The following is a 27768-nucleotide window of genomic DNA, read 5'->3' as shown; positions in this document are numbered from 1 at the left end:
TGTCGGCCCAGACCAGGTAAGGACAGCAGAATTTCCCCTCCCTAAAGGACATGAAAGGTGGCTTTTTTCTTTTCCCCCTGATTTATTTAATGAACTGAATTTAAATTCCCCAGCTGCCGTGGTGGGATTCGAACTCGGGTTCCCGGATCCAGTAGCCCGCGCCTCGGGATTACGAGTCTAGTAACATAACCACTGAGCTACCCTTCACCACTCATTGAGTTTTTCAAGCGGTTAAAAGTTCGGGGGAAAAAAAATAATTCAATAGGGGGAGGGGTGGGGGGAAATGAAAGCATAATTTGAAGAAGTTGGCAGCAAAATAGAGAGGGAGGGAGAGAAAATGGAAGACGGGAAGGAAATGAGAATCACTCCCATCAAAATGAAAGTGGTCATCTTCCCAGTGGGATGTTTGGAGGGATGAGTTGACGGAGGGGAGTTTTGACTCCGTGAGGAGCGTGGTACTTACGCGGGTATAGACCAGGCTTTCCCTCTATACAGGCTGAACATGCTCCCGTACGCATCGCTAGCGACAGACAGACTGTCCTCAGAACCCCAGCTACTATAGGCTAGGTTAGAACGAGATGCCCGGATCAAGGGCTCCACTCCCAGGTGCCGGGTCCGAGTGTCAGTCAGCTGCGAGGCGACTGCTTGCCTGGCCACCTCCACACGGGGGCTGCCCCGGGACGGGCAGGTGCGGAACTCCCTTTCCTCCTGCTTCCCCTCCACCTGCTGCTGCTCCTGCTCCTCCTCCTCCTCCTCTCCTCCCGCCCCGCTCCGACTCCCCGCGGGCGAGCGCCAGGCCCCTGGGCGCTCCGAGGGCGGCGGCTGGTCGGGGGCGGTCCGTAGCGAGGAGGGGGAGCTCTCCGGGCTCGTGTCCGCGAAACTCTCGAATTCGCCTGCTCCGGGAAGAGAAGAAAAAAAAAAGAGCGGGAGTGGGGGGGGGGGGGGTTGGAGAAAATAGTTAGTTGCCGACTTCGAACCTGGAGCGCGTCACAAGAAGTTTAAGATAGTTTTGAAGAAAGACTTGCATTTATATAGCACCTTCCACGACCTTGGGATGTCCCGTAAGCACTTTACAGCCAATTAAGTACTTTTTGAAGTGTTGTAATGTGGCAGCCAAATTATGCACAGCAAGCTCCCACAAACAGCAATGTGATCATCTGTTTTTTTTTTAGAGCTGTTGATTGAGGGATAAGTATTGGCCCAGGACACCAGGGAGAAGTCTCCTGATATTCCTTGAAATAGTGGCCCTGGGATCTTTAACATCCACCAACAGAGCGGACGGGGCCTCGGTTTAACGTCTCATCTGAAAGATGACACCTCCGACAGTGCAGCACTCCCTCAGTACCGCCCGTCCGACAGTGCAGCCCTGCCTCAGTACCACCCCTCCAACAGTGCAGCCCTCCCTCAGTACCGCCCCTCCAACAGTGCAGCCCTCCCTCAGTACCGCCCCTCCGACAGTGCAGCCCTCCCTCAGTACCGCCCCTCCAACAGTGCAGCCCTCCCTCAGTACCGCCCCTCCAACAGTGCAGCCCTCCCTCAGTACCACCCCTCCGACAGTGCAGCCCTCCCTCAGTACCACCCCTCCGACAGTGCAGCACTCCCTCAGTACCGCCCCTCCGACAGTGCAGCACTCCCTCAGTACCGCCCCTCCGACAGTGCAGCACTCCCTCAGTACCGCCCCCCCGACCAGTGCAGCACTCCCTCAGTACTGCCCCTCCGACCAGTGCAGCACTCCCTCAGTACCGCCCCTCCGACAGTGCAGCACTCCCTCAGTACCGCCCCTCTGACAGTGCAGCACTCCCTCAGTACCGCCCCCCCGACCAGTGTAGCACTCCCTCAGCACTGCACTGGGAATGTCAGCCTGGATTTTGTGTTGAAGTCTCCGGAGTGGGGGCTTGAACCCACGACCTTCTGACTCCCGAGGCGAGAGGGCGGAGCCACTGAGCCACGGCTGTCACTTAAAGTGGCGGGCAGTGCCAACTGGGAGGGTGGTGAAGAGGGACGTGATAGGCTGTCTCTTGATTCAGATCCAGGCCGATCTGGATGGGATCACCCTAAAGACGCCACCTCTGACCATGCAGCACTCCCTCAGCACCGCACTGGAAGCGTGGGTGGTCGTGGATTTTGTGCCCAGGTCTCTGGGGCGGGACGTGAATCCGTGACCTTGTGCTGCAGAGGCAGATGTGCTTCCCGCACCGAGCCGGCACCTTGGAAGGTGCAGGAGAAAAGAGCTTGGGATGGAAATTCGGTCTCCTGCCGCTCCCGGTTAGCGCCCAGGAGGGGCAGCAATGGTGGCGGTAAGCACGTGCCCCCCCCCCCGGGCGGCCAGCTTCTTGGCCCCCGCCGGGACATTCGGTGCCGGCATCGATGGGGCGCGGAGCATTACCGCCCGGGAGAGGCGAGCCGGTGTGCAACGCCCCCTGGTTGCAGTGCCGGCTCGATCTTTGGCTCATCGCCCGATCCGGTAGCGCCCCGTAGCGCCCCCTGCTGGGGACGCCTGTGAAAGCGGGCGGTCCGAGCTATAGCGGGCTGTCGTGAGGTCAGTAATGACCACCTCGGGCAAGTGCGCTTGCTTCTTTTTACCTTTTATTTTCCGATTTAAGTTGCGGCGGCGTGAGTTGCGTATTGGGAATGTTTTCTCCCAGGTTTTGTTTCCCCCCGCCCCCCCCCCCCCAGCTCTCCGTTACGGCGCTCCGAGGCCGGCTGTTTAGCTCGGGATTTTCCCTTGCTCGGCCGGCCCTTGTGTGGGACGTCTCCCTTAGCGCCCCGCTCCAAACGCCGGGCCCAGCTGATGAACATTGCGGTGGCAGACGCAATCCGTTCGCCGGCACAAAATTCACCACTCCACCCGTGACACCGCCCCGACTGAGGCCCGGACGGATTTTCACCCCGCGGTTATTTGCAAGCGCTCTCCGAGGCGGGCCAGGCGAACCAGTCAGTTGTATCAAACTGTGACAAATAACTTCAGCGATTCCAGACAAAGGCATTCTCAGAGGAACAAGGGGTGGGCAATAAATGCCAACGTTGACATCGACGCCCACAGCCCCAGAATTCAAAAAAATAACTCGAGTGGTTATTATGGACCATGGAGGACCGAATCATAAAGGATGACAGGTTATTCCTGCAAGGGCAGTGCAAACATTAAGGTCGTGCAAACGGGAAGACTTTATGTGGGTCACACAGTCTCAGGATAAGGGCTCGGCCATTTAGGACTGAGATGAGGAGAAACGTCTTCACTCGGAGGGGGGTGAATCTTTGGAATTCTCTGCCCCAGAGGGCTGTGGAGGCTCAGTCGCTGAGTATATTCAAGGCTGAGATCGATAGATTTTTTGGGGGCACAAAAGGGAATCGAGGGAAGTGGGAATCGGGCGGGAAAGTGGCGTTGAGGTCGAAGGTCAGCCATGATCATATTAAATGGCGGAGCAGGCTCGAGGGGCCCTGCTCTGACATTCAATATGATCATGGCTGACCTTCGACCTCAACTCCACTTTCTTATGTACCCTTTGGTCAAGCTTTTGGTCACCTGCCCTAATTTCTCCTTATGCGGCTCAGTGTCAAATCTTTTATCTCATAACACTCCTGTGAAGCGCCTCGGGACGTTTCACTACGTTAAAGGCGCTATATAAATGAAAGTTGTTGTTGTTGTAGCTACTTCTTGGTCTCCAATCAATTTGCATCTTAATGGGATCGCGCGGTTTTTCAGCAGCGGAGGAGCTGAGGCAGGGGGCGGAGACGGGCGATGTTACAGAGGTGGAAAGAGGCGGTCTTAGTTATGCTGCGGATATGTGGTCGGGAGCTCATTTCAGGGACAAATATGACACCTGGGTGGCGAACAGTGTGGTTCAGCCTCAGACAGGAGCTGGGGAGAGGGATGGAGTCAGTGGCCGGGGAACGGAGTTTGTGGCGGGGACCGAAAACAATGGCTTCGGTCTTCCCAATGTTCACTTGGAGAAAATTCCTGCTCATCCAGAACTGGATGTGGGACAAGTGGTCTGACAATTGAGAGACCGAGGAGGGGTTGAGAGAAGCGGGGGTGAGGTAGAGCTGGGTGTAATCAGCGTACACGTGGAAACTGACGCTGTGTTTTCGGATGATGTCGCCGAGGGGCAACATGTAGATGAGAAATAGGAGGGGGGCCAAGGATAGATCTTTGGGGGACACCAGAGGTAACGATGCGGGGGCGGGAAGAGAAGCTGTTGCAGGAGATTCTCTGGCTATGATTAGAGAGATAAGGATGGAACCAGGCGAGTGCAGTCCCACCCAGCTGGACCATGGTGGAGAGGTGTTGGAGGAGGATAGAGTGGTCAACCGTGTCAAAGGCTGCAGACAGGTCGAGGAGGACGAGGGGGGAGAGTTCACCTGTGTCTCAATCACAAAGGATGTCACGTGACTTTGATGAGAGCGGTTTCGGTACCATGGAAGGCACGGAAAGCGGATTGGAGGGATAAGAAGATATTGGGTCAAAGCTTGGTCAAAGAGGGAGGTTTTAAGGAACTTCTTGAACGAGGAGAGAGGCGGAGAGGTTTAAGGAGGGAATTCCGAAGCTTAGGACCCAGGCAGCTGAAGGCACGGCCACCGATGGAAGAGCAATTAAAATCAGGGATGCTCAAGAGGCCAGAATTGGAGGAACAAAGAGAGTTCGGAGGGTTTTGGTGACTTGAGGAGGTTACAGAGATAGGGAGGGGTGAGGGCCATGGAGGGATTTGTATGCAAGGATGAGAATTTTGAACTCAAGGCCGGGAGCCAATGTAGGTTGGCGGGCACAGGGGTGATGGGTGAGTGGGACTTGGTGTGAGATAGGACATGGGGCAGTGAGCACAGCGGGTGATGGGTGAGCGGGACACGGTGCGAGTTAGGACATGGGGCAGTGAGCACAGGGGGTGATGGGTGAGCGGGACACGGTGCGAGTTAGGACACGGGGCAGTGAGCACAGGGGGTGATGGGTGAGCGGGACTCGGTGCGAGTTAGGACACGGGGCAGTGAGCACAGGGGGTGATGGGTGAGTGGGACTCAGTGCGAGATAGGATACGGGGCAGTGAGCACAGCGGGTGATGGGTGGTGGGACTCAGTGCGAGTTAGGACACGGGGCAGTGAGCACAGGTGGTGATGGGGGAGTGGGACTCGGTGCGAGTTAGGACACAGGGCAGTGAGCACAGGGGGTGATGGGTGAGCAGGACTCGGTGCGAGTTAGGACACAGGGCAGTGAGCACAGGGGGTGATGGGTGAGCAGGACTCGGTGCGAGTTAGGACACGGGGCAGCGAGCACAGGGGGTGATGGGTGAGTGGGACTTGGTGCGAGTTAGGACACGGGGCACAGGGGGTGATGGGTGAGTGGGACTCGGTGCGAGTTAGGACACGGGGCACAGGGGGTGATGGGTGAGTGGGACTCGGTGCAAGTTAGGACACGGGGCACAGGGGGTGATGGGTGAGCAGGACTCGGTGCGAGTTAGGACACGGGGGCAGCCGAGTGTTGGATGGATAGCCACCGACACACTGCACGGAATGATTTGAACTCTATACACAGCAGCGGTGGACGGCAGGGGAGCGGGCACTTACTCAGCCGGAACCCGCGCCGCCGTTTCGAGGCAGAAACCATCACACCTACCTGCAGGCACTCTTTGGGCAGCCCCTTGCTGAGGGCCGAGAGGTCTTTCCGAGGGATCCGCCTTCTGTGCTTCAAACGTCTCCTCTTCACCACATTCCTCCGAGTCTGCACGCAAATCAGAAGCTTCAGCATTGGAGAAAAACAATAGAGGCGGGGGCGGGTACAGAACACGAGGCGACAGCCCAGCCGATCGACTTCCCAGTGTTTGGGAGGGGGGGAAATAGCTTTGGGTACTGTTGGGGGGGGGGGATGACTCATCAGGGGAGGGCAACAGCAGCCAAGTTCATGGCACCGTGGCTGGCTCTGTTGCACAGGAGGGCAGGAAAAAGAGTGGGCGAGCAATAGTGATAGGGGATTCAATTGTAAGGGGAATAGTTAGGCGTTTCTGTGGCCGCAACCGAGACTCCAGGATGGTATGTTGCCTCCCTGGTGCAAGGGTCAAGGATGTCTCGGAGCGGGTGCAGGACATTCTGAAAAGGGAGAGTGAACAGCCAGTTGTCGTGGTGCATATAGGTAACACCAACATAGGTAAAAAACGGAATCAGGTCCTACAAGCTGAATTTAGGGAGCCAGAAGTTAAATTAAAAAGTACGACCTCAAAAGGTAGTAATCTCAGGAGTCGGAATCGCAGGATAGCTCAGATGAATACTTGGCTTGAGCAGTGGTGCAGCAGGGAGGGATTCAACTTCCTGGGACATTGGAACCAGTTCTGGGGGAGGTGGGACCAGTACAAACCGGACGGTCTGCACCTGGGCAGGACCGGAATCAATGTCCTAGGGGGAGTGTTTGCCAGTTGGGGAGGGGTTAAACTAATATGACAGGGGGATGGGAACCTCTTCAGGGAGACAGAGGGAAGTAGAATGGGGGCAGAAGCAAAACATAGAAAGAAGAAAAGTAAAAGTGGAGGGCAGAGAAACCCAAGGCAAAAATCAAAAAGGGCCACATTGCAGCAAAATTCTAAAGGGCAAAGTATGTTAAGAAGACAAGCCTGAAGGCTCTGTGCCTCAATGCGAGGAGTATTCGGAATAAGGTGGACGAATTAACTGCACAGGCAGCAATTAATGAATATGATGTAATTGGCATTACGGAGACATGGCTCCAGGGTGACCAAGGCTGGGAACTCAACATCCAGGGGTATTCAACATTCAGGAAGGATAGACAGAAAGGAAAAGGAGGCGGGGTAGCATTGCTGGTTAAAGAGGAAATTAATGCAATAGTAAGGAGGGACATTAGCTTGGATGATGTGGAATCGGTATGGGTGGAGCTACGGAATACCAAAGGGCAGAAAACGCTAGTGGGAGTTGTGTACAGACCACCAAACAGTAGTAGTGAGGTTGGGGACAGCATCAAACAAGAAATTAGGGATGCATGCAATAAAGGTACAGCAGTTATCATGGGCGACTTTAATCTACATATTGACTGAGCTAACCAAACTGGTAGCAATACGGAGGAGGAGAATTTCCTGGAGTGTGTTAGTGATGGTTTTCTGGACCAATATGTCGAGGAACCAACTAGGGAGCTGGCCATCCTAGACTGGGTGATGTGTAATGAGAAAGGACTAATTAGCAATCTTGTTGTGCGAGGCCCCTTGGGAAAAAGTGACCATAATATGGTAGAATTCTTTATTAAGATGGAGAGTGACACAGTTAATTCAGAGACGAGGGTCCTGAACTTAAGGAAAGGTAACTTTGATGGTATGAGACGTGAATTGGCTAGAATATACTGGCAAATGGTGGATAGACAATGACAAACCTTTAAAGATCACATGGATGAACTTCAACAATTATACATCCCTGTCTGGAGTAAAAATAAAACGGGGAAGGTGGCTCAACCGTGGCTAACAAGGGAAATTAAGGATAGTGTTAAATTTAAGGAAAAGGCATATAAATTGGCCAGAAAAAGCAGCAAGCCTGAGGACTGGGAGATATTTATAATTCAGCAGAGGAGGACAAAGGGTTTAATTAGAGGGGGAAAATAGAGTATGAGAGGAAGCTTGCCAGGAACATAAAAACTGACTGCAAAAGCTTCAATAGATATGTGAAGAGAAAAAGATTAGTGAAGACAAACGTAGGTCCCTTGCAGTCAGATTCAGGTGAATTTATAATGGGGAACAAAGAAATGGCAGACCAGTTGAACAAATACTTTGGTTCTGTCTTCACAAAGACACAAATAACCTTCCGGAAGTACTACGGGACCGAGGGTCTAGTGAGAAGGAGGAACTGAAGGATATCCTTATTAGGCGGGAAATTGTGTTGGGGAAATTGATGGGATTGAAGGCCGATAAATCCCCGGGGCCTGATAGTCTGCATCCCAGAGTACTTAAGGAAGTGGCCCTGGAAATAGTGGATGCATTGGTGATCATTTTCCAACAGTCTATCGACTCTGGATCAGTTCCTATGGACTGGAGGGTAGCTAATGTAACACCACTTTTTATAAAAGGAGGGAGAGAGAAAATGGGTAATTATAGACCAGTTAGCCTGATATCAGTAGTGGGGAAAATGTTGGAATCAATTATTAAGGATGAAATAGCAGCACATTTGGAAAGCAGTGACAGGATCGGTCCAAGTCAGCATGGATTTATAAAAGGGAAACCATGCTTGACAAATCTTCTGGAATTTTTTGAGGATGTAACTAGTAGAGTGGACAAGGGAGAACCAGTGGATGTGGTGTATTTGGACTTTCAAAAGGCTTTTGACAAGGTCCCACACAAGAGATTGGTGCGCAAAATTAAAGCACATCGTATTGGGGGTAATATACTGACATAGATAGAGAACTGGTTGGCAGACAGGAAGCAAAGAGTAGGAATAAACGGGTCCTTTTCAGAATGGCAAGCAGTGACTAGTGGAGTGAGGCAGGGCTCAGTGTTGGGACCCCAGCTATTTACAATATACATTAATGATTTGGATGAAGGAATTGAGTGTAATATCTCCAAGTTTGCAGATGACACTAAACTGGGTGGCGGTGTGAGCTGTGACGAGAATTCTAAGAGGCTGCAGGGTGACTTGGACAGGTTAGGTGAGTGGGCAATGCATGGCAGATGCAGTATAATGTGGATAAATGTGAGGTTATCCACTTTGGAGACAAAAACATAAAGGGAAAATATTATCTGAATGGCGGCAGATTAGGAAAATGGGAGGTGCAACGAGACCTGGATGTCATGGTACATCAGTCATTGAAAGTTGGCAGGTACAGCAGGTGGTGAAGGCGGCAAATGGTATGTTGGCCTTCAAAGCTAGGGGATTTGAGTATAGGAGCAGGGAGGTCTTACTGCAGTTGTACAGGGCCTTGGTGAGGCCTCATCTGGAATATTGTGTTCAGTTTTGGTCTCCTAATCTGAGGAAGGACGTTCTTGCTATTGAGGGAGTGCAGCAAAGGTTCACCAGACTGATTCCCGGGATGGCTGGACTGACATATGAGGAGAGACTGGATCGACTGGGCCTGTATTCACTGGAGTTTAGAAGGATGAGAGGGGATCTCATAGAAACATATAAAATTCTGATGGGACTGTACAGGTTAGATGCAGGAAGAATGTTCCCGATGTTGGGGAAGTCCAGAACCAGGGGTCACAGACCAGGGGTCTCAGGCCATTTAGGACCGAGATGAGGAGAAACTTCTTCACTCCGAGAGTTGTTAACCTGTGGAATTCTCTACCGCAGAGAGTTGTTGAGGCCAGTTCATTCGATATATTCAAGAAGGAGTTTGTTATGGCCCTTACGGCTAAAGGGACCAAGGGGTATGGAGAGAAAGCAGGAAAGGGGTACTGAGGGAATGATCAGCCATGATCTTATTGAATGGTGGTGCAGGCTCGAAGGACCGAATGGCCTACTCCTGCACCTATTTTCTATGTTTTTATAAGAAGCTTTAGCACTGGAGGGAAACGCTAGAGGGTGGGGGTGGGGGGCAGCGGGGAGTGGGGGGGTGGGTACAGAACAGGAGGCTACAGTCCAGCCGATCGCCACCCCTGTGTTTTGGGGGTGGGGGGTGGGGGGGGGCGTGGGGGCTGTGAGGGGGAAGTAGCACTTTGAGTTACATCGAGTCTGCAGCACAGACACAGGCCGTTCGGTCCCACTGCTCCGTGCCGGGGTTTATGCTCCACACCAGCCTCCTCCCAACCCTCTCCATCTCACCCCATCACCATATCCCTCTATTCCTTTCTCCCTCATGTGTTTATCCAGCCTCCCCTTAAATGCATCGATACTATTCACCTCAACCCCTCCCTGTGGCAGCGAGTTCCACATTCTCACCGCTCCCTGGGTAAAGGAGTTTCTCTTGAATTTCCAATGGGATTTATTAGTGACTGTCTTATGTTGATGGCCCCTAGTTCTGGTCTCTCCCACAAGTGGAAACGTCTTCTCTATGTCTACCCTATCAAACTTCTTCATAATTTTAAACATAAGAACATAAGAAGTAGGAGCAGGAGTCAGCCATTTGGCCCCTCGAGCCTGCTCCGCCATTCAATAAGATCATGGCTGATCCGATCATGGACTCAGCTCCACTTCCCCGCCCGCTCCCCATAACCCTTTACTCCCTTATCGCTCAAAAATCTGTCTATCTCCACCTTAAATTTATTCAATGACCCAGCCTCCACAGCTCTCTGGGGCAGAGAGTTCCACAGATTTACAACCCTCCGAGAGAAGAAATTCCTCCTCATCTCAGTTTTAAATGGGCGGCCCCTTATTCTGAGACTATGTCCCCTGGTTTTAGTTTCTCCTATGAGTGGAAACATCCTCTCTGCATCCACCTTGTCGAGCCCCCTCATTATCTTATACGTTTCGATAAGATCACCTCTCATTCTTCTGAACTCCAATGAGACCCAACCTGCTCAACCTTTCCTCATAAGTCAACCCCCTCATCTCAGGAATCAACCGAGTGAACCTTCTCTGAACTGCCTCCAATGTAAGTACTCAATCCCATTTTAGAATATTATTATCCAAGCAGTACAGCCTCCTTATTCATCCTACCAAAATGTAGCCCCTCACACTTATCAATACTGGACACCCATTCTGCAAGTTTATTAGTGTCTTCCTGTGGTTTCTCGCAATCCCCTGTATTAACGATACTCTCTCCCTCCTGCATTTCTCTCCCAAGAGCAAGTTTCATCCCCTCTGCTGTCACCCTTGCTGCAGCTTCCAGTCTTTACCACCCAGCTACCGAAAGGCAAACCGCTTCTCCGCACAATCCCATCTGCCCGCACGCAGTGACTGCGGGTTCCACCAAGGGGAACGACAGAGACCACCCCAAACCTCAACCACCTTTCTGATGGGAAGGGTTTAGATGCCAAACAATTTACACTCCCCATTTACACTCCAAACTCAACTTCACTGGGGAATATTGAATTGGGCCGATCAGCCATGTTGCAATAAATGAACCGAGCTTTTCAGTCAAGGCCTCGGTCTCCCTGATGGTAACAGTTTTGTTTTGACAGCCAGCCGGCTGATTCAAGCTCATTTTGAACAGCAATTGGCCGTATATATATCTCTCATTATTTCCTCTCTCGAAATGTTTCCTTTCCATCCCTTCTCCATCCTCTCGTCACACTCTGTCCTTCTCTTTCTTTTTCTCTTCCTCTTTGTCCTTCTCTATTGTATCTGCTCTGATTCTCCTGTCATTCTCTCTCTCCCCCATCTCTCTCTCTCTCCCTCCCTCCTGTTCTGTTACTCTCCCTCCCTCGTGCGCTCTCTCTCCCTCATGCTCTCTCTCGGTCACTCCCTCCCTCTCTCTCCCTCATGCTCTCTCTCTCTCTCTCATGCTCTCTCCCTCTCTCACTCTTTCTCTCATGCTCTCTCTCTCCCTCTCTCCCTCATCCTCTCTTTCTCCTTTGCTCTTTCTCCCTCCCTCCTGCTCTCTCACTCTCTGTCTCTCTCATGCACTTTCTCTCTCCCTCGTGTTCTCTATCTCTCTCCCTCTCTCTCTCTCTCCCTCATGCTCTTTCTCTCCCTCGCTCCTGCTCTCTCATTCTGTCTCTCTCGAGCACTCGTTCTCTCCCTCGTGTTCTCTCTCCCTCCTGCTCTCTCGCTGTCTCTCTCTCTCCCTCCCTCACGCTCTCTTTCTCCCTCCCTCACGCGCTCTTTCTCCCTCCCTCACGCTCTCTGCACTCTCCCTCCCTCATGCTCTCTGCACTCTCCCTCTTCCACTCCCTCCCTCAGAGTCTCTCTCAGTCCGTCATTCTGCTGTGCGCTCTCTCACTTTGTTTTTCTCTCTCTCTCTCTCTCTCTCTGTCGCTCGTGGTGTCTGCTATTTTGTAATGTTTGGAAGTCTCAATAAGTTTGGGGGAGAGTGGGAGGACAGAGAATGAGGGGGATGTGACCGGGTGCTGAGCGGGGAACATGTCTCAGAATGTCCTACATTCCAATGGCTTTGTCTGGCTCAGGGCCCGGCCTAGTTACTGCATCAACTCTGTGTTCCACACTGCCCTCTGGGAGCTGTGAATCGGAGCAGCCTGGAATGGGATGCTGACTCCGTGCCTCACCTTAACCCTGCTGTCCCCAAGCTGCCACACTCCCGGGAATCTCTGTTTCCTGAATGTCAAGAAGCTCGGGACTGCAGAGGGGCAGCGAGAGCCAGGGTCGCAGGTTGCCGAAAGCTAATGAACAGGAACAGCAAAATAATCAAAAAGGCTAATGGAACGTTGGCCTTTATTTCGAGGGGGCTGGGGTACAATGGGGTAACATAGAAACATAGAAAATAGGTGCAGGAGTAGGCCATTCGGCCCTTCGAGCCTGCACCACCATTCAATAAGATCATGGCTGATCATGCAACTTCAGTACCCCATTCCTGCTTTCTCTCCATACCCCTTGATCCCTTGAGCCGTAAGGGCCATATCTAACTTCCTTTTGAATATATTCAATGAACTGGCCTCAACAACTCTCTGTGGTAGAGAATTCCACAGGTTAACAATTCTCTGAGTGAAGAAGTTTCTCCTCATCTCGGTCCTAAATGGCTTACCGCTTATCCTTAGACTGTGACCCCTGGTTCTGGACTTCCCCCAACATTGGGAACATTCTTCCAGCATCTAACCTGTCCAGTCCCATCAGAATTTTATATGTTTCTATGAGATCCCCTCTCATTCTTCTAAATTCCAGTGAATATAAACCTAGTCGATCCAGTCTTTCTTCATATGTCAGTCGTGCCATCCCGGGAATCAGTCTGGTGAACCTTCGCTGCACTCCCTCAATAGCAAGAATGTCCTTCCTCAGATTAGGAGACCAAAACTGTCCACAATATTCAAGGTGTGGCCTCACTAAGGCCCTGTACAACTGCAGTAAGACCTCCCTGCTCCTATACTCAAATCCCCTAGCTATGAAGGCCAACATACCATTTGCCTTCTTCACCACCTGCTGTACCTGCATGCCAACTTTCAATGACTGATGTACCATGACACCCGGGTCTCGTTGCACCTCCCCTTTTCCTAATCTGTCACCATTCAGATAATAGTCTGCCTTCGTGTTTTTGCCACCAAAGTGGATAACCTCACATTTATCTACATTATACTGCATCTGCCATGCATTTGCCCACTCACCTAACCTGTCCAAGTCACCCTGCAACCTCTTAGCATCCTCCTCACAGCTCACACCGCCACCCAGTTTAGTGTCATCTGCAAACTTGGAGATATTACACTCAATTCCTTCGTCTCAATCATTAATGTATATTGTAAATAGCTGGGATTCCAGCACTGAACCTTGCGGTACCCCACTAGTCACTGCCTGCCATTCTGAAAAGGACCCCTTTATTCCCACTCTGCTTACTGTCTGCCAACCAGTTCTCTATCCACGTCAATACATTATCCCCAATACCATGTGCTTTAATTTTGCAGACTAATTTCTTGTGTGGGACCTTGTCAAAAGCCTTTTGAAAGTCCAAATACACCACATCCACTGGTTCTCCCTTGTCCACTCTACCAGTTACATCCTCAAAAAATTCTAGAAGATTTGTCAAGCATGATTTCCCTTTCATAAATCCATGCTGACTTGGACTGATCCTGTCACTGCTTTCCAAATGCGCTGCTATTACATCTTTAATAATTGATTCCAACATTTTCCCCGATGTCAGGCTGACCGGTCTATAATTATCTGTTTTCTCTCCCTCCTTTTTTAAAAAGTGGGGTTACATTAGCTACCCTCCATTCCATAGGAATTGAACCAGAGTCTATAGAATGTTGGAAAATGATCACCAATGTACCACTATTTCTAGGGCCACTTCCTTAACTACTCTGGGATGCAGACTATCAGGCCCTGGGGATTTATCGGCCTTCAATCCCATCAATATCCCTAACACAATTTCCTGACTAATAAGGATTTCCTTCAGTTCCTCCTTCTCGCTGGACCCTCGGTCCTCTAGTATTTCCGGAAGGTTATTTGTGTCTTCCTTTGTGAAGACAGAACCAAAGTATTTGTTCAATTGGTCTGCCATTTCTTTGTTCCCCATTATAAATTCACCTGAATCTGACTGCAAGGGACCTACGTTGGTCTTCACTAATCTTTTTCTCTTCACATATGGGGAGGAGGTGATGCTGCAATTATATAAAGCTCGAGTCAGACCCGATCTGGGACACTGGGTCCTGTTCTGGGCCCCACCCCTCAGGGAGGATATATGGTCCTCGGAGAGCGAGCAGCGCAGATTCACCAGACTGATACCGGGACTTAAAGGGTTAAATGATGAGTACATGTTGCACAGACTGGGCTCGTATTCTCTTGAGTTTAGAAGAAGATGAAGGGGCGATTGAAGCGTTTAAGATGATTAACCAATCGGGTAGATCGAGAAAAACTATTCACTCTGGCAGTCATAGGAGCAGGAGGAGGCCATTCAGCCCCTCGAGCCTGTTACACAGGAACAGGAGGAGGCCATTCAGCCCCTCGAGTCTGTTACACAGGAACAGGAGGAGGCCATTCAGCCCCTCGAGCCTGTTACACAGGAACAGGAGGAGGCCATTCAGCCCCTCGAGTCTGTTACACAGGAACAGGAGGAGGCCATTCAGCCCCTCGAGCCTGTTACACAGGAACAGCAAGAGGCCATTCAGCCCCTCGAGCCTGTTACACAGGAACAGGAGGAGGCCATTCAGCCCCTCGAGCCAGTTACACAGGAACAGGAGGAGGCCATTCAGCCCCTCGAGCCTGTTACACAGGAACAGGAGGAGGCCCATTCAGTCCCTCGAGCCTGTTACACAGGAACAGGAGGAGGCCATTCAGCCCCTCGAGTCTGTTACACAGGAACAGGAGGAGGCCATTCAGCCCCTCGAGCCTGTTACACAGGAACAGGAGGGAGCCATTAAGCCCCTCGAGCCTGTTACATAGGAACAGGAGGAGGCCCATTCAGCCCCTCAAGCCTGTTGCACAGGAACAGGAGGAGGCCCATTCAGCCCCTCGAGCCTGTTACACAGGAACAGGAGGAGGTCCATTCAGCCCCTCGAGCCAGTTAAACAGGAACAGGAGGAGGCCATTCAGCCCCTCGAGCCTGTTACACAGGAACAGGAGGAGGCCATTCAGCCCCTCGAGCCTGTTACACAGGAACAGGAGGAGGCCATTCAGCCCCTCGAGCCTGTTTCGCAATTCAATGAGAACGCGGCTGATCTGTATCTTAACTCCATCCGCCCGCCTTGGTTCCGTATCCCTTAATATCCTCACCCAACAAAACTCGATCAATCTCACAGTTTCGAAATTTTCAATTGACCTACCCACAACTCAGTGGCTTTTTGGGGGAAGAGAGTTCCAGATTTTCACTACCCATCCAGAACAAAGTGGCAGAACGTTAACATTAGAGCCAAGTCGTTAAGGGGTGATGTCAGGAAGCACTTCTTCACACAAAGGGCGGTGGGAATCTGGAACTCTCTCCCCCAAAATGCTGTTGAGCCAATCCAAGTGAGAAGCTTGTTCGAACATAAGCATTAGGAGCAGGAGTCAGCCATTCGGCCCCTCGAGCCTGCTCCGCCATTCAATAAGACCACGGCTGATCTTCGACCTCAACTCCACTTTCCCGCCCAATCCCCATATCCCTTGATTCCCTTAATATCCAAAAATCTAGCGATCTCTGTCTTGAATATGCTCAAAGACTGAGCCTCCACAGCCCCCTGGGGCAGAGAATTCCAGAGATTCACCACCCTCTGAGTGAAGAAATTCCTCCTCATCTCAGTCCTAAATGGCCACCCCTTATCCTGAGACTGTGACCCCTGGTTCCAGACTCCCCAGCCCGGGGGAAACATCCTCCCTGCATCTACCCTGTCAAGCCCTGTAAGAATTTTGCATGTTTCAATGAGATCACCTCTCATTCTTCTAAACTCTAGAGAATATAGGCCTAGTCTGCTCAATCTCTCCTCATAGGACACTCCCCCCATCCCAGAAATGTAGGATGGCAGCCGGCAATTTGCGCACAGAAAGCTCCCACAAACAGCAATGCGATAATGACCAGATCATCTGTAGTAGTAATATTGATTGAGGGATAAATATTGGCCCCAGGACACCAGGGATAACGCCTCTGTTCTTCTTCGAAATAGTGGCCGTGGGATCTTTTACGTCCAGCTGAGAGAGCAGACGGGGCCTCGGTTTAACGTCTCATCCGAAAGACGACACCTCCGACAGTACGGCACTCCCTCAGTACTGCTCTGGATCCAAGGGCACCCAGACCAGTTGTAGCGCCCCCTATCTGCTGCCCCCCACGTTGATCGGGGATTGGTATCCACCGGAGAAACGTCACAGAGGCTGTGATCACGCTAAAGGCAGCTGACCCGCTCACTGCCTCGCCCCCTTTCCTGTCTGTGTGACATTGTCTCCACCGTTTTTCCTCACCAACTCTTCAGACGGGTTTATATGGAATCTTACAGCACAGAAGGAGGCCGCCATTTGGTCCCTCGAACCTGTGCCGGCTCTGCAAAAGAGCGATCCAATTAGTCCCACTCCCCCCTGCTCTTACAGAACAACATCTGTCCACATTGTACATAAATAATGTGTTTAATTTTGGGAGTTGAGTTAGGTCTTGCTCTCATGGTCTAGTGTTTCCATTCATTGGTCCATTGGTGTCCTATGGAACTCCCTCCAATTGTTCCAAACTAATTTGTTACTCCCAGCATTCTGGAATATTCCAGCTTAAATTTGTTTTCACAAGATAGGTCTGGATGAAGTCGGTGACTCCGATCGCCCAGAACACCATGTTTCTGTTAGAGTATTGACATTCATCGCAACAGGAACTCAGTGTAGGACGGACAAGGCTGGGCTTCGCTTCAATGTGACATCCGACAGATGGCTCCTCCAACAGGGCAGCACCCCCTCAGCAGTACACTGCGAGGGTCAGCCCCAGAGGGCGGCCTCAACCCACAATCGCCCGGCGCAGAGGTGAGCCACACTGCAAGGAAGGAAGGGAAGTAGGAAGGGAAAGAGGGAGGGAAGGGAGAGAGGGAGGGAAGGGAGAGAGGGAGGGAAGGGAGAGAGGGAGGGAAGGGAGAGAGGGAGGGAAGGGAGAGAGGGAGGGAAGGGAGAGGGGGAGGGAAGGGAGAGAGGGAGGGAAGGGAGAGAGGGAGGGAAGGGAGAGAGGGAGGGAAGGGAGAGAGGGAGGGAAGGGAAGGGAGGGAAGGGAGAGAGGGAGGGAAGGGAGAGAGGGAGGGAAGGGAGAGAGGGAGGGAGGGAAGGGAGAGAGGGAGAGAGGGAAGGAAGAGAGGGAGGGAAGGGAGAGAGGGAGAGAACGGAGGGATAGAAGGAAGGGAGGGAGGGAGGGAGGGAGGGAAGGGAGAGGGAGAGGGAGGGAAAGGAAGGGAGGGAGGGAAGGGAACAAACTTGCATTTATTTCGCGTCTTTCACGACCTCAGGATGTCTCAAAGTGCTTCACAGCCAAATAAGTTTAAACATTGCCGGTTAACATGTGAAAATACACAGTGAGGCCCCCAATCAACCATTCAACCGTCTCTCCCACCCCTCCCCTGCTCCGCCCCTCCCCTGGCCCCTCCCACCCTGGCCCCTCCCATTCAGCGGTTAAACAAACAAGCGGCAGAGAGAAGCATTTCCATACCATAACTTTGTTTCCTGCAGGAGCGGAATACTTCGCTTCCATGGGGGCAGCAAGAGAAAGCAGATATTATAAAACGGTTACTGACGCAGCACACACACAACAGCAAGAGCATGCAAAACCGTCCCCACGTGGGCGGGCCGCGCACCGTAGGCAGGCACAGCGGGTACAACCGGCGGGCGCACAGGAAGAGTTCACAAGTAACACGCTGCTGTGGGCACCTGAACACTCGCCGTCACCCGCAGGACACGACATCCCTCTCCACTTCCCCCCCACTTCCCCCGCCGACCACTTCCCCTCCCCCTAACCCCCCCCTCACCCGGCCACTCCCCCTCCTCTCCCTCTCCTCCCCCACCCCCCACGACCACAACCCCCTCTCCTCCCCCACCCCTCCCCCCCCGACCACCCCCTTCCTCCCCACCCACCCTCTTCACCTCCCCGACCACTCGCCCTCCCCCCATCTCCCCAGACCACTCCCCACCCTCTCTGACCAACCCCGCCCCTCCCCCACTGACCAAACACTCCCCTCACCAACCACCCCTCACCACCCCCTCCCCCACCCGCCCCTCACGCCCCCCCCTCACAACCCCACCCCACCATCCCCCCCCCTCCCCCACCCCCCCTCATGACCCCCCCACCACCCCCCCTCCGCTATCCCCCCTCACACCCCCCCCCACCATCCCCTCCTCCCCCAACCCCCCCACACCCCCTCACGACCCCACCCCACCAACCCCCCTCCCCCAAGACCCTGCATTTCAATTCCAGCATCATAATTCTCATTGAATTCTGGCCCCACTTGGGCCGCAGGGTTTGAAGATTGAAGCATGTTAACCAGGCATACGGTTCAGTCACGTACAGGCCCCGCTCAAAATAAGGCAGATCGTAAAACGCCCCGCGATTTAAAATAAAGACAGACTTGCATTTCTGTAGAGCCTTACATGACCTCAGGATGTCCCAAAGCACTTTTACAGCCAATGAAGTACTTTTGGAGAGTAGTCTCTGTTGTAAGGTGGGAAACGCAGCAGCCAATTTGTGCACAGCACGCTCCCACAAACAGCAATGTGACTGTGACCAGATAGACTGTTATGTTGATTGAGGGATAAATATTGGTTCTTCTTCAAAATAGTGCCATGGGATCTTTTACGTCCACCTGAGAGAGCAGACGGGGCCTCGGTTTAACATCTCATCCGAAAGTGCGGCACTCCCTCAGTACTGCTCCTCTGACAGTACGGCGCTCCCTCAGTACAGTACTCCCTCAGTACTGCACTGGGAGTGTCAGCCTAGATTTATGTGCTCAAGTCCCTGGAGTGGGATTTGAACCCACGACCTTCTGACTCAGAGGCGAGGGTGCTGCCCACTGAGCCACGGCTGACATTAATGCAAAGAGTGCCATTTGAGACCAGAGCCTAGAAATGACTTTAATTTTTAACTTAACGAGTTTAATGCTCCCATTTAAATAGCGGAGAGAGGAATTCGATGCGAGTGAAATACGCAAGCGCAAGAACAGTCCTGACAATCATTTTTACGCTTAAATATCGACATAGCATCGCGGTTCCTCAGAGCTTTTGAAGAGCAAAATATTGGCAGCAAAACAGTCAGCTTGTTCTTTACACACCCATTACTGAAACAGCGAACAGCTCAGAACTTTCCCAACAATCCCAAAGTGTCAGCAGTAAAAGGAACGTTCATAAGAACATAAGAAATAGGAGCAGGAGAAGGCCCCTTGAGCCTGCTCCGCCATTTAATACGATCATGGCTGATCCGATCATGGACTCAGCTCCACTTCCCCACCGCTCCCCATAACCCTTTACTCCCTTATCATTCAAAATTCTGTCTGTCTCCGCCTTAAATATATTCAATGTCCCAGCTTCCACGGCTCTCTGAGGCAGCAAATTCCACAGATTTACAACCCTCTGAGAGAAGAAATTTCTCCTCATCTCAGTTTTAAATGGGCGACCCCTTATTCTAAGATTATGCCCCCTAGTTCTAGTCTCCCCTATAAGTGGAAACATCCTCTCTGCATCCACCTCATAATCTTATACATTTCGATAAGATTACCTCTCATTCTTTTGAATTCCAATGATCGAGGCCCAACCTACTCAACCTTTCCTCATAAATCAACCCCTCCATCTCTGGAATCAACCGAGTGAACCTTCTCTGAACTGCCTCCAAAACAAGTATATCCTTTCGTAAATATGGAAACCAAAACTGCACGCAGTATTCCAGGTGTGGCCTCACCAATACCCTGTATAACTGTAGCAAGACTTCCCTGCTTTTATACTCCATCCCCTTTGTGTAACTACCACACCGTGAGATTAAAGATGTGATTAGCTCTCTGTATATATTCATTTTTTGGTCACGCTTTTCTGTCAATGTAAAATGCTATGTCTCGGTTCTGACACCTCCTTCCCCAGTGCCTCTGTAATATGAAGACCGGTACTGTATGTGTGGTCTAACCCTCGGCTCTGTATTAATTTCACACAACTTCTCTGCTTGTCAATTCTAACTGTCTCCAAATGAACCCCAGTGGTGGCTTTTGCCATGTTGATGGCCTTGTTGACCTTCGTCGCTACTTTTGATTTCCTCCCCTCGTTATCCTGACCCACTGACTCTGGCTGGAGCACGGGGTTAAACCAGAGCTGTCCCCCGCCCAAGTGGTCACTGATCAGGTCCGAGCCCAGGCATTAGAGCGCCAAGCGAACATCTCACCCTGTGAGGACGTCGCAGGCCGAGGCCGGTCCCGGCTGATGAGCTTCTCCGCCAGCGGTGACGGATTAAAGAGCAGGAAGACGAGGCTGAGTCTGGCTCCATGTACTGCCCCCTGACCACTGCCCACCCTTCATCAGCAAACCCGCCAAAGGGCCCAGCGATATTGGCCTGCGGTTTATGAAATAAATGCAGACGGACCCACAGCGACAATTATCAGTCTGTGCCCGTCACAGACAATGGAAACTTACAGCACAGGAGGCCGCCATTTGCCCATCGTGCCTGTTATTTATTCGTTCCTGGGATATAGGAGTCACCAGCAAGGCTGGCATTTATTGCCCATCCCTAATTGCCTGCAGGAAGGTGGTGGTGAGCCGCCTTCTTGACCGCTATTCTTTTTGTAGCGGTTTGGTACAACTGAGGGTCTCGCTGGACCAGAGGGCAGTTAAGAGCCAACCACGTTGCTATGGGGCCAGACCGGGTAAGGACGGCAGAATTCCCTCCCTAAAGGACATTAGTGAACCAGACGGGTTTTTACAACAATCCAGCAGTTTCATGGTCACCATTACTGACACTGGCTTTTACATTCCAGATTTATTTAATGAACTGAATTTAAATTCCCCAGCTGCCATGGTGGGATTTGAACTGGGGTCTGCGGGTCATTAATCCGGGCCTCGGGATTACTAGCCCAGTGATATACCACTGTGCTACCATTCCCTGTGCCAGCTCTTTGAAAGAGCTCTCCAATCAGGCCCACTCCCCCCCGCTCTTTTCCCATAGCCTCACAAATTTGTCCCCTTCCAGTGTTTATCCAATTCCCGGTTTGAAAGTGACTATTGAATCTGCTCCCACCGCCCTTTCAGGCAGCGCGTTCCCGATCACAACAACTCGCTGCGTAAACACATTTCTCCTCATCTCCCCCTCTCGTTCTTCGGACAATTATCTTAAATCTGTGTCCCTCTGGTTACCGACCCTCCTGCCAAAACCCTTCATAATTTTGAACATCTCTATTGAATCGCCACTTTATCTTCTCCGCTCGAAGGAGAACAAGCACAGCTTCTCCAGTCTCTCCACATAACTGCAGTCCTGCAATCCTGCCACCATTCCAGTAAATCTCCTCTGCACCCTCTCAGTGTCACAGATCTATCCCAAGTGATTGATGATAGGCAGGAGTGTCACTGCACTGCAAAATAACAGAGCACTCGGAAAGGCAGCTCTCTAATGCTAACTCCATCCCTGGGCCTGTAACCAATGCATTGTCCACACTGCAGCTAGATCCGCTTTGGTCACCATGGACAAAATTATACATGTTGGAAAGGATACAGGAAAGAGTATAAAGATGGGTAATAAATGTAATGGAGTGACCCATGAGTTGATATACTGGAGGGATGGGCTTCGATGGGGGAGTTAGGGTACTGGAGAGATGGGCTTCGATGGGGGAGTTAGGGGACTGGAGGGATGGGCTTCGATGGGGGAGTTAGGGGACTGGAGGGATGGGCTTCGATGGGAGAGTTAGGGTACTGGAGGGATGGGCTTCGATGGGAGAGTTAGGGTACTGGAGGGATGGGCTTCAATGGGAGAGTTAGGGTACTGGAGGGATGGGCTTCGATGGGGGAGTTAGGGGACTGGAGGGATGGGCTTCGATGGGGGAGTTAGGGTACTGGAGGGATGGGCTTCGATGGGAGAGTTAGGGTACTGGAGGGATGGGCTTCGATGGGGGAGTTAGGGTACTGGAGAGATGGGCTTCGATGGGGGAGTTAGGGGACTGGAGGGATGGGCTTCGATGGGGGAGTTAGGGTACTGGAGGGATGGGCTTCGATGGGAGAGTTAGGGTACTGGAGGGATGGACTTCGATGGGAGAGTTAGGGTACTGGAGGGATGGGCTTCGATGGGGGAGTTAATGTACCAGAGAGATGGGCTTCGATGGGGGAGTTAGGGGACTGGAGGGATGGGCTTCGATGGGAGAGTTAGGGTACTGGAGGGATGGGCTTCGATGGGGGAGTTAGGGGACTGGAGGGATGGGCTTCGATGGGAGAGTTAGGGGACTGGAGGGATGGGCTTCGATGGGAGAGTTAGGGTACTGGAGGGATAGGCTTCGATGGGAGAGTTAGGGTACTGGAGGGATGGACACTAATTGGACAGTTCTTTCACAGAACCGGTACAGGCACGATGGGCCAAATGGCCTCCTCCTGTGCCATATCAGTCTACGATTGTAAGGCCGTGACAGGGCCTGATAAGAACATAAGAAATAGGAGCAGGAGTCGGCCATACGGGCCCTCGAGCCTGCTCCGCCATTTAATACGATCATGGCTGATCCGATCATGGACTCAGCTCCACTTCCCTGCCCGCTCCCCATAACCCCTTATCCCCTTTTCGTTTAAGAAACTGTCTATTTCTGTTTTAAATTTATTCAATGACCCAGCCTCCACAGCTCTCTGAGGCAGAGAATTCCACAGATTTACAACCCTTCAAGAGAAGAAATTCCTCCTCATCTCAGTTTTAAATGGGTGGCCCCTTATTCCAAGATTATGCCCCCTAGTTCTAGTCTCCCCCATCAGTGGAAACATCCTCTCTACATCCACCTTGTCAAGCCCCCTCATAATCTTATATGTTTCGATAAGATCACCTCTCATTCTTCTGAATTCCACTGAGTAGAGGCCCAACCAACTTAACCTTTCCTCATAAGTCAACCCCATCATCTCCGGAATCAACCGAGTGAACCTTCTCTGAACTGCCTCCAAAGCAAGTATATCCTTTTGTAAACATGGAAACCAAAACTGCACGCAGTATTCCAGGTGTGGCCTCACCAATACCCTGTATAACTGTAGCAAGACTTCCCTGCTTTTATACTCCTCTCCCTTTGCATTAAAGGCCAAGATTCCATTGGCCTTCCTGATCACTTGCTGTACCTGCATACTAATCTTTTATGTTTCATGCACAAGTACCCCCAGGTCCCGCTGTACTGTGGCACTTTGCAATCTTACTCCATTTAAATAATAACTTGCTCTTTGATTTTTTTTCTGCCAAAGTGCATGACTTCACACTTTCCCACATTATACTCCATCTGCCAAATTTTTGCCCACTCACTTAGCCTGTCTATGTCCTTTTGCAGATTTTTTGTATCCTCCTCACACACAGCTTTTCCTCCCATCTTTGTATCGTCAGCAAACTTGGCTACGTTACACTCTGTTCCTTCTTCCAAGTCGTTAATATAGATTGTAAATAGTTGAGGACCCAGCACTGATCCCTCATGTTGTTGCGCAAATCACACCTAAACTGAGCATCAGAGGCAAAACATAGAAACATAGAAAATAGGTGCAGGAGTATATTCGGCCCTTCGAGCCTGCACCACCATTCAATAAGATCATGGCTGATCATTCACCTCAGTACCCCTTTCCTGCTTTCTCTCCATACCCCTTGATCCCTTTAGCCGTAAGGGCCACATCTAACTCCCTTTTGAATATATCTAACAAACTGGCCTCAACAACTTTCTGTGGTAGAGAATTCCACAGGGTCACAAGTTTCTCATCTCAGTCCTAAATGGCTTACCCCTTATCCTTAGACTGTGACCCCTGGTTCTGGACTTCCCCAACATCGGGAACATTCTTCCTGCATCTAACCTGTCCAGTCCTGTCAGAATTTTATGTGTTTCTATGAGATCCCCTCTCATCTAAATTCCATTGACTATAAGCCCAGTCAAGTACTGAAGTTATGATAATCTGCACTGCGCTCCCTGAAAGCAGGTTCATTAGTAACTTTCAAAAGAACATTGGATAAATACAGGAAGGGGAAACTGTTGCAGGGCTGTGGGGCAAGAGTGACTGCGGGAGTGGGACTAATCGGATCGCGGTTTCACAGAGCCAGTACGGGCGCAATGGGCCGAACGGTCTCCTCCTGCGCCCTATCAGTCTACGATTGTAAGGCCGTGACGGGGTCTGATGAGCGCCTTCACCACGGGGGTTGGGAAACAAGTGTGTGGCTGGATAGCGGGCGGTGGGGTGGGGGGGGGGGGGGGGCAGATGTGGGACTCCAGCTGTTGGCTGCGAGCCGCTGCTTCTGTTAGCGGAAGGCCCGCTCTGACCTGAGCCTCCGCAGACGGAGGTCTGCTCTGTTACTGATGATCTCAGCGTCTGCCACACTTGACGCTGACAAAATAAAAAAAATAGCTCTCCTGCAAGATCCCCCAGAGACTGCTGATCCTGCAGCTCGCCAATTAGAAACCCGACACATTCATTCCTATTCCAGCAGCAGGTTTATTTTGAAGGTTTTACGTAATATATAGACGCGTACATCTACATATATAGAATGAGACAGCAGGGGAGGAGGCCATTCAGCCCATCGTGCCTGGACCTGCTCTCGTTGGAATTCAGAAGAACAAGAGGTGATCTTATTTAAACGTGTAAGATTATGAGGGGCCTTGACAAGGTGGATGCAGAGAGGATGTTTCCACTGATGGGGGAGACTGGAACTAAGGGGGCATAATCTTAGAATAAGGGGCCGCCCATTTAAAACTGAGATGAGGAGGAATTTCTTCTCTCGGAGGGTTGTAAATCTGTGGAATTCTCTGCCCCAGAGAGCTGTGGAGGCTGGGTCATTGAATATATTTAAGGTGGAGATAGACAGATTTTTGAGCGATAAGGGAGTGAAGGGTTATGGGGAGAGGGCAGGGAAGTGGAGCTGAGTCCATGATCGGATCAGCCATGATCGTATTGAATGGCGGAGCAGGCTCGAGGGGCCGTATGGCCGACTCCTGCTCCTATTTCTTATGTTCTTCTGTGCCAGCTCTGTAAAAGAGCGATCGAATTATTCCCACTCGACCACCCCCCCGCTCTTTCCCCACAGCCCAGCAGATTTTTCCCCGTCAATTATTAATCCAATCCCGCTTTTGAAAGTTACTATTGAATCTGCTTTCACCGCCGTTCCAGATCACAACTCGCTGTATAAAAAATACATCTGCTTTATCCACCCGCTCTGGCTCTTTGGCCAATGACCTTAAACCCACGTGTCCTCTGGTGACCGACCCTCCTGTCGAAACCCTTCATGATTGCGACCATGTCCGTTGTCTCTCCGCTCCGTCTCCCGTGCTCGAAGGAGGACACTGCCAGCCTCTCCGACTTGCTGGGCTGCGACAGGCAGCCATAAACTAGGTGCCCCGCCAAACATCCCGAGCACCGCCGGCGAGTTTGGCCATCGCCAGGCCGACACGTCCCTCAGCGCCGGCAGGGCGGCTCCGCGCGCGGCGCTTGACGATCGCCAGCCCGCTCGCTCGCTCGGGCGCGCCGCTCCGTAGAAGCGGCTGCACGCAGACACGCACACCCCCCACCCCCACACCCCCCCGCCCCCCCCCCCCACCACGCCCCCCCACCCCTCGGCGGCCATCTTGTCAGGGAATGGCTCCCCTGCTGGCGGTGATATCACGGGCGTGCGAGGCAGGACGCGGTCAAGGGCCACGGAGCCGTGTCCTGCACCACAAAACACGGGCAGGAAAGAGAAGCACGGGACCCGTGGTAAGCATGGGTAAGATGAGTCGTAGACCAGAATCATACTGCACAGAAGGAGGCCATTTAGCTCATCGTGTCTGTGCCTCTTTTTGAAGGACCGATCCAATTATTCCCACACTGCCCCGCTCTTTCCCCATAGCGCTGCTAATTTCTCTCCTTCAAGTATTTATCCAATTCTCTTTTGAAAGCGACTATTGAATCTGCTCCCACCGCCCTTTCGGGCAGCGCGTTCCCGATCACAACAACTCGCTCAGTAAACACATTCTCCTCATCTCCCTCTGGTTCCTTGGCCAATTACCTTCAATGTGTGTCCTCTGGTTACATAACAAATAGCAGCAGAGTTGGCTTTGCTGACCATCCAGCCAGTGCAAACACTTTCTTGTTAATTAGTCTGTCGAAACCCTTCATAGTTTTGGAGCAGATTCAATAATTGGATGAATACTTGAAAGGGGAAAATACTTGCCGGGCTTTGGGGAACAAGTGGGGAGTGGGACTGATTGGATCGCTCTGTCACAGAGCCGGCACAGGAACGATGGGCCCAATGCTCTCCTTCTGTGCCGTATCACTCCACAATTCTATGGTTTCTTAAACGGCATATACGTGGTTAAAGAGACTGCGCGGAGAAGTGTAGTACAACCCAACGCACCATGAGTTAGTCGTCCAAACGTGCGAGTGGAGTGACTGGCTTTCTGCAAGGGAAGAAAAGTAGATTAGTAACAACCGCAGATCAGGGGGCACTCCAGGGAGAGTCCGCTTAGCGTGGTCAGGTCAGGAACAGGATCAGGATCGTGATCAGGCAGCTGGATACTGCCCCCAGCCCCCAACCCACCGGCTCCCTCTCTCTCACTCCTCTCGCAGGTACAATGGCTCGCGGAGACCTCTGGCCAAGACGCTGAACCTGTCAGTCGCTTCACAATTAACCCTCGGCCCCCTCCCCTCCCACAACGTTCCACCTGGAACTCTCCAAGCGCCCCCCACCCAACTCCGCTGTGACTCACGCAGAACTCTGTCCACCTCACTGGAAGCGGGGTTCTGTCAGAGTGGTCAGCGAATGGCCTCTGGATCTCAGGCTGACCCTCGGGTGTCAAAGACTGCGGCCATTGCTGCCACGCTGGACCCGATCCACCTCAAGCACAGGACCTGCCACATCGCACGTTTAGCCCTCCGTGTTTAAAACTCCCTTCCTAGCATTTGTTCCTGCCAAGTCCCGCTTACTCAGAACTCGCTCCGGAAGTTTCCGCGACACTGCGGTCGTCACAGCGCTTCCCCTCCACTCCTCGCCTCTCTCCCTCTACCCCTCCTCTCCCTCTCCCCTCCCCTCCACCCCCACTCCTCTCCTCTGCCCTCGTCCCTCCTCCTCTGTCCCCTCCTCTCCCCTTGCCCCCTCCACCCCTCCCTTCCCCTCCACCCCCACTCCTCTCCCCGCCACTCGTCCCTCCTCCCCTTTCCCCTCCCCTCTCCTCTCCTCTAACCTCCCCTCCACTCCTCTCTCCCCTCCCCCCTCCTCCCACAGCCCCTTTGCCCCCTCCCCCCTCCCCCCCTCTCAGCATCTGCCCATCTGCGAAACAGGCGTGACACAAGTTACATGTCGTGTTGTTAGAGCCATCTCCAAATGCCCGTCACAAAATGGTGCCGGTGCCTTTGAAGGTAGTTGTGTGACCCTAAGGGAGCTGGTGTAGCGTTATCAGCGGGTGTTACACAGCTTGCCGCATCCGCCCTGGCACAGGGAAGACCAAAAAACCTTCCTGTATCCGATTTGTAACTGTATCAGCGAAGGTGGGCCTCCTCCTTGAAGATCAGTGACTGGGGGGGGGGGTCTTTCTCTGGTGGGACCCACCAGCCTCCTTCACTTAAGGGACCCAGTACTAGCTCTCTCGGGGCATCATCCGCTCACTCAGACAGCTTCCGTTAGCGATATCATTGGAGCATATATGTGCAATCATTTCAGTTATGCATAACACAATTACA

The 27768-nt window shown here is 52.0% G+C and overlaps 1 protein-coding gene across 1 annotated transcript in view; it reads right to left on the bottom strand.

The window, feature by feature from the left end:
* Positions 1–27768, bottom strand: part of LOC139260440 (striated muscle-specific serine/threonine-protein kinase-like) — a 458414-nt gene that overhangs the window by 308974 nt on the left and 121672 nt on the right. The window contains exons 2-3 of the mRNA XM_070877003.1: positions 5606–5710; positions 650–893 (exon numbers count right to left, since the gene is read on the bottom strand). Of these exons, the coding sequence (XP_070733104.1) occupies positions 650–893; positions 5606–5710 (349 nt within the window). The remainder of the gene's footprint in view (positions 1–649; positions 894–5605; positions 5711–27768) is intronic.

This window comes from Pristiophorus japonicus, chromosome 3 (genome assembly GCF_044704955.1).
Source record: "Pristiophorus japonicus isolate sPriJap1 chromosome 3, sPriJap1.hap1, whole genome shotgun sequence".
NCBI classification, from domain to species: domain Eukaryota; kingdom Metazoa; phylum Chordata; class Chondrichthyes; family Pristiophoridae; genus Pristiophorus; species Pristiophorus japonicus.
Note: the sequence above shows the minus strand (reverse complement) of the source record. Positions and strands in the feature narration are given on the sequence as shown.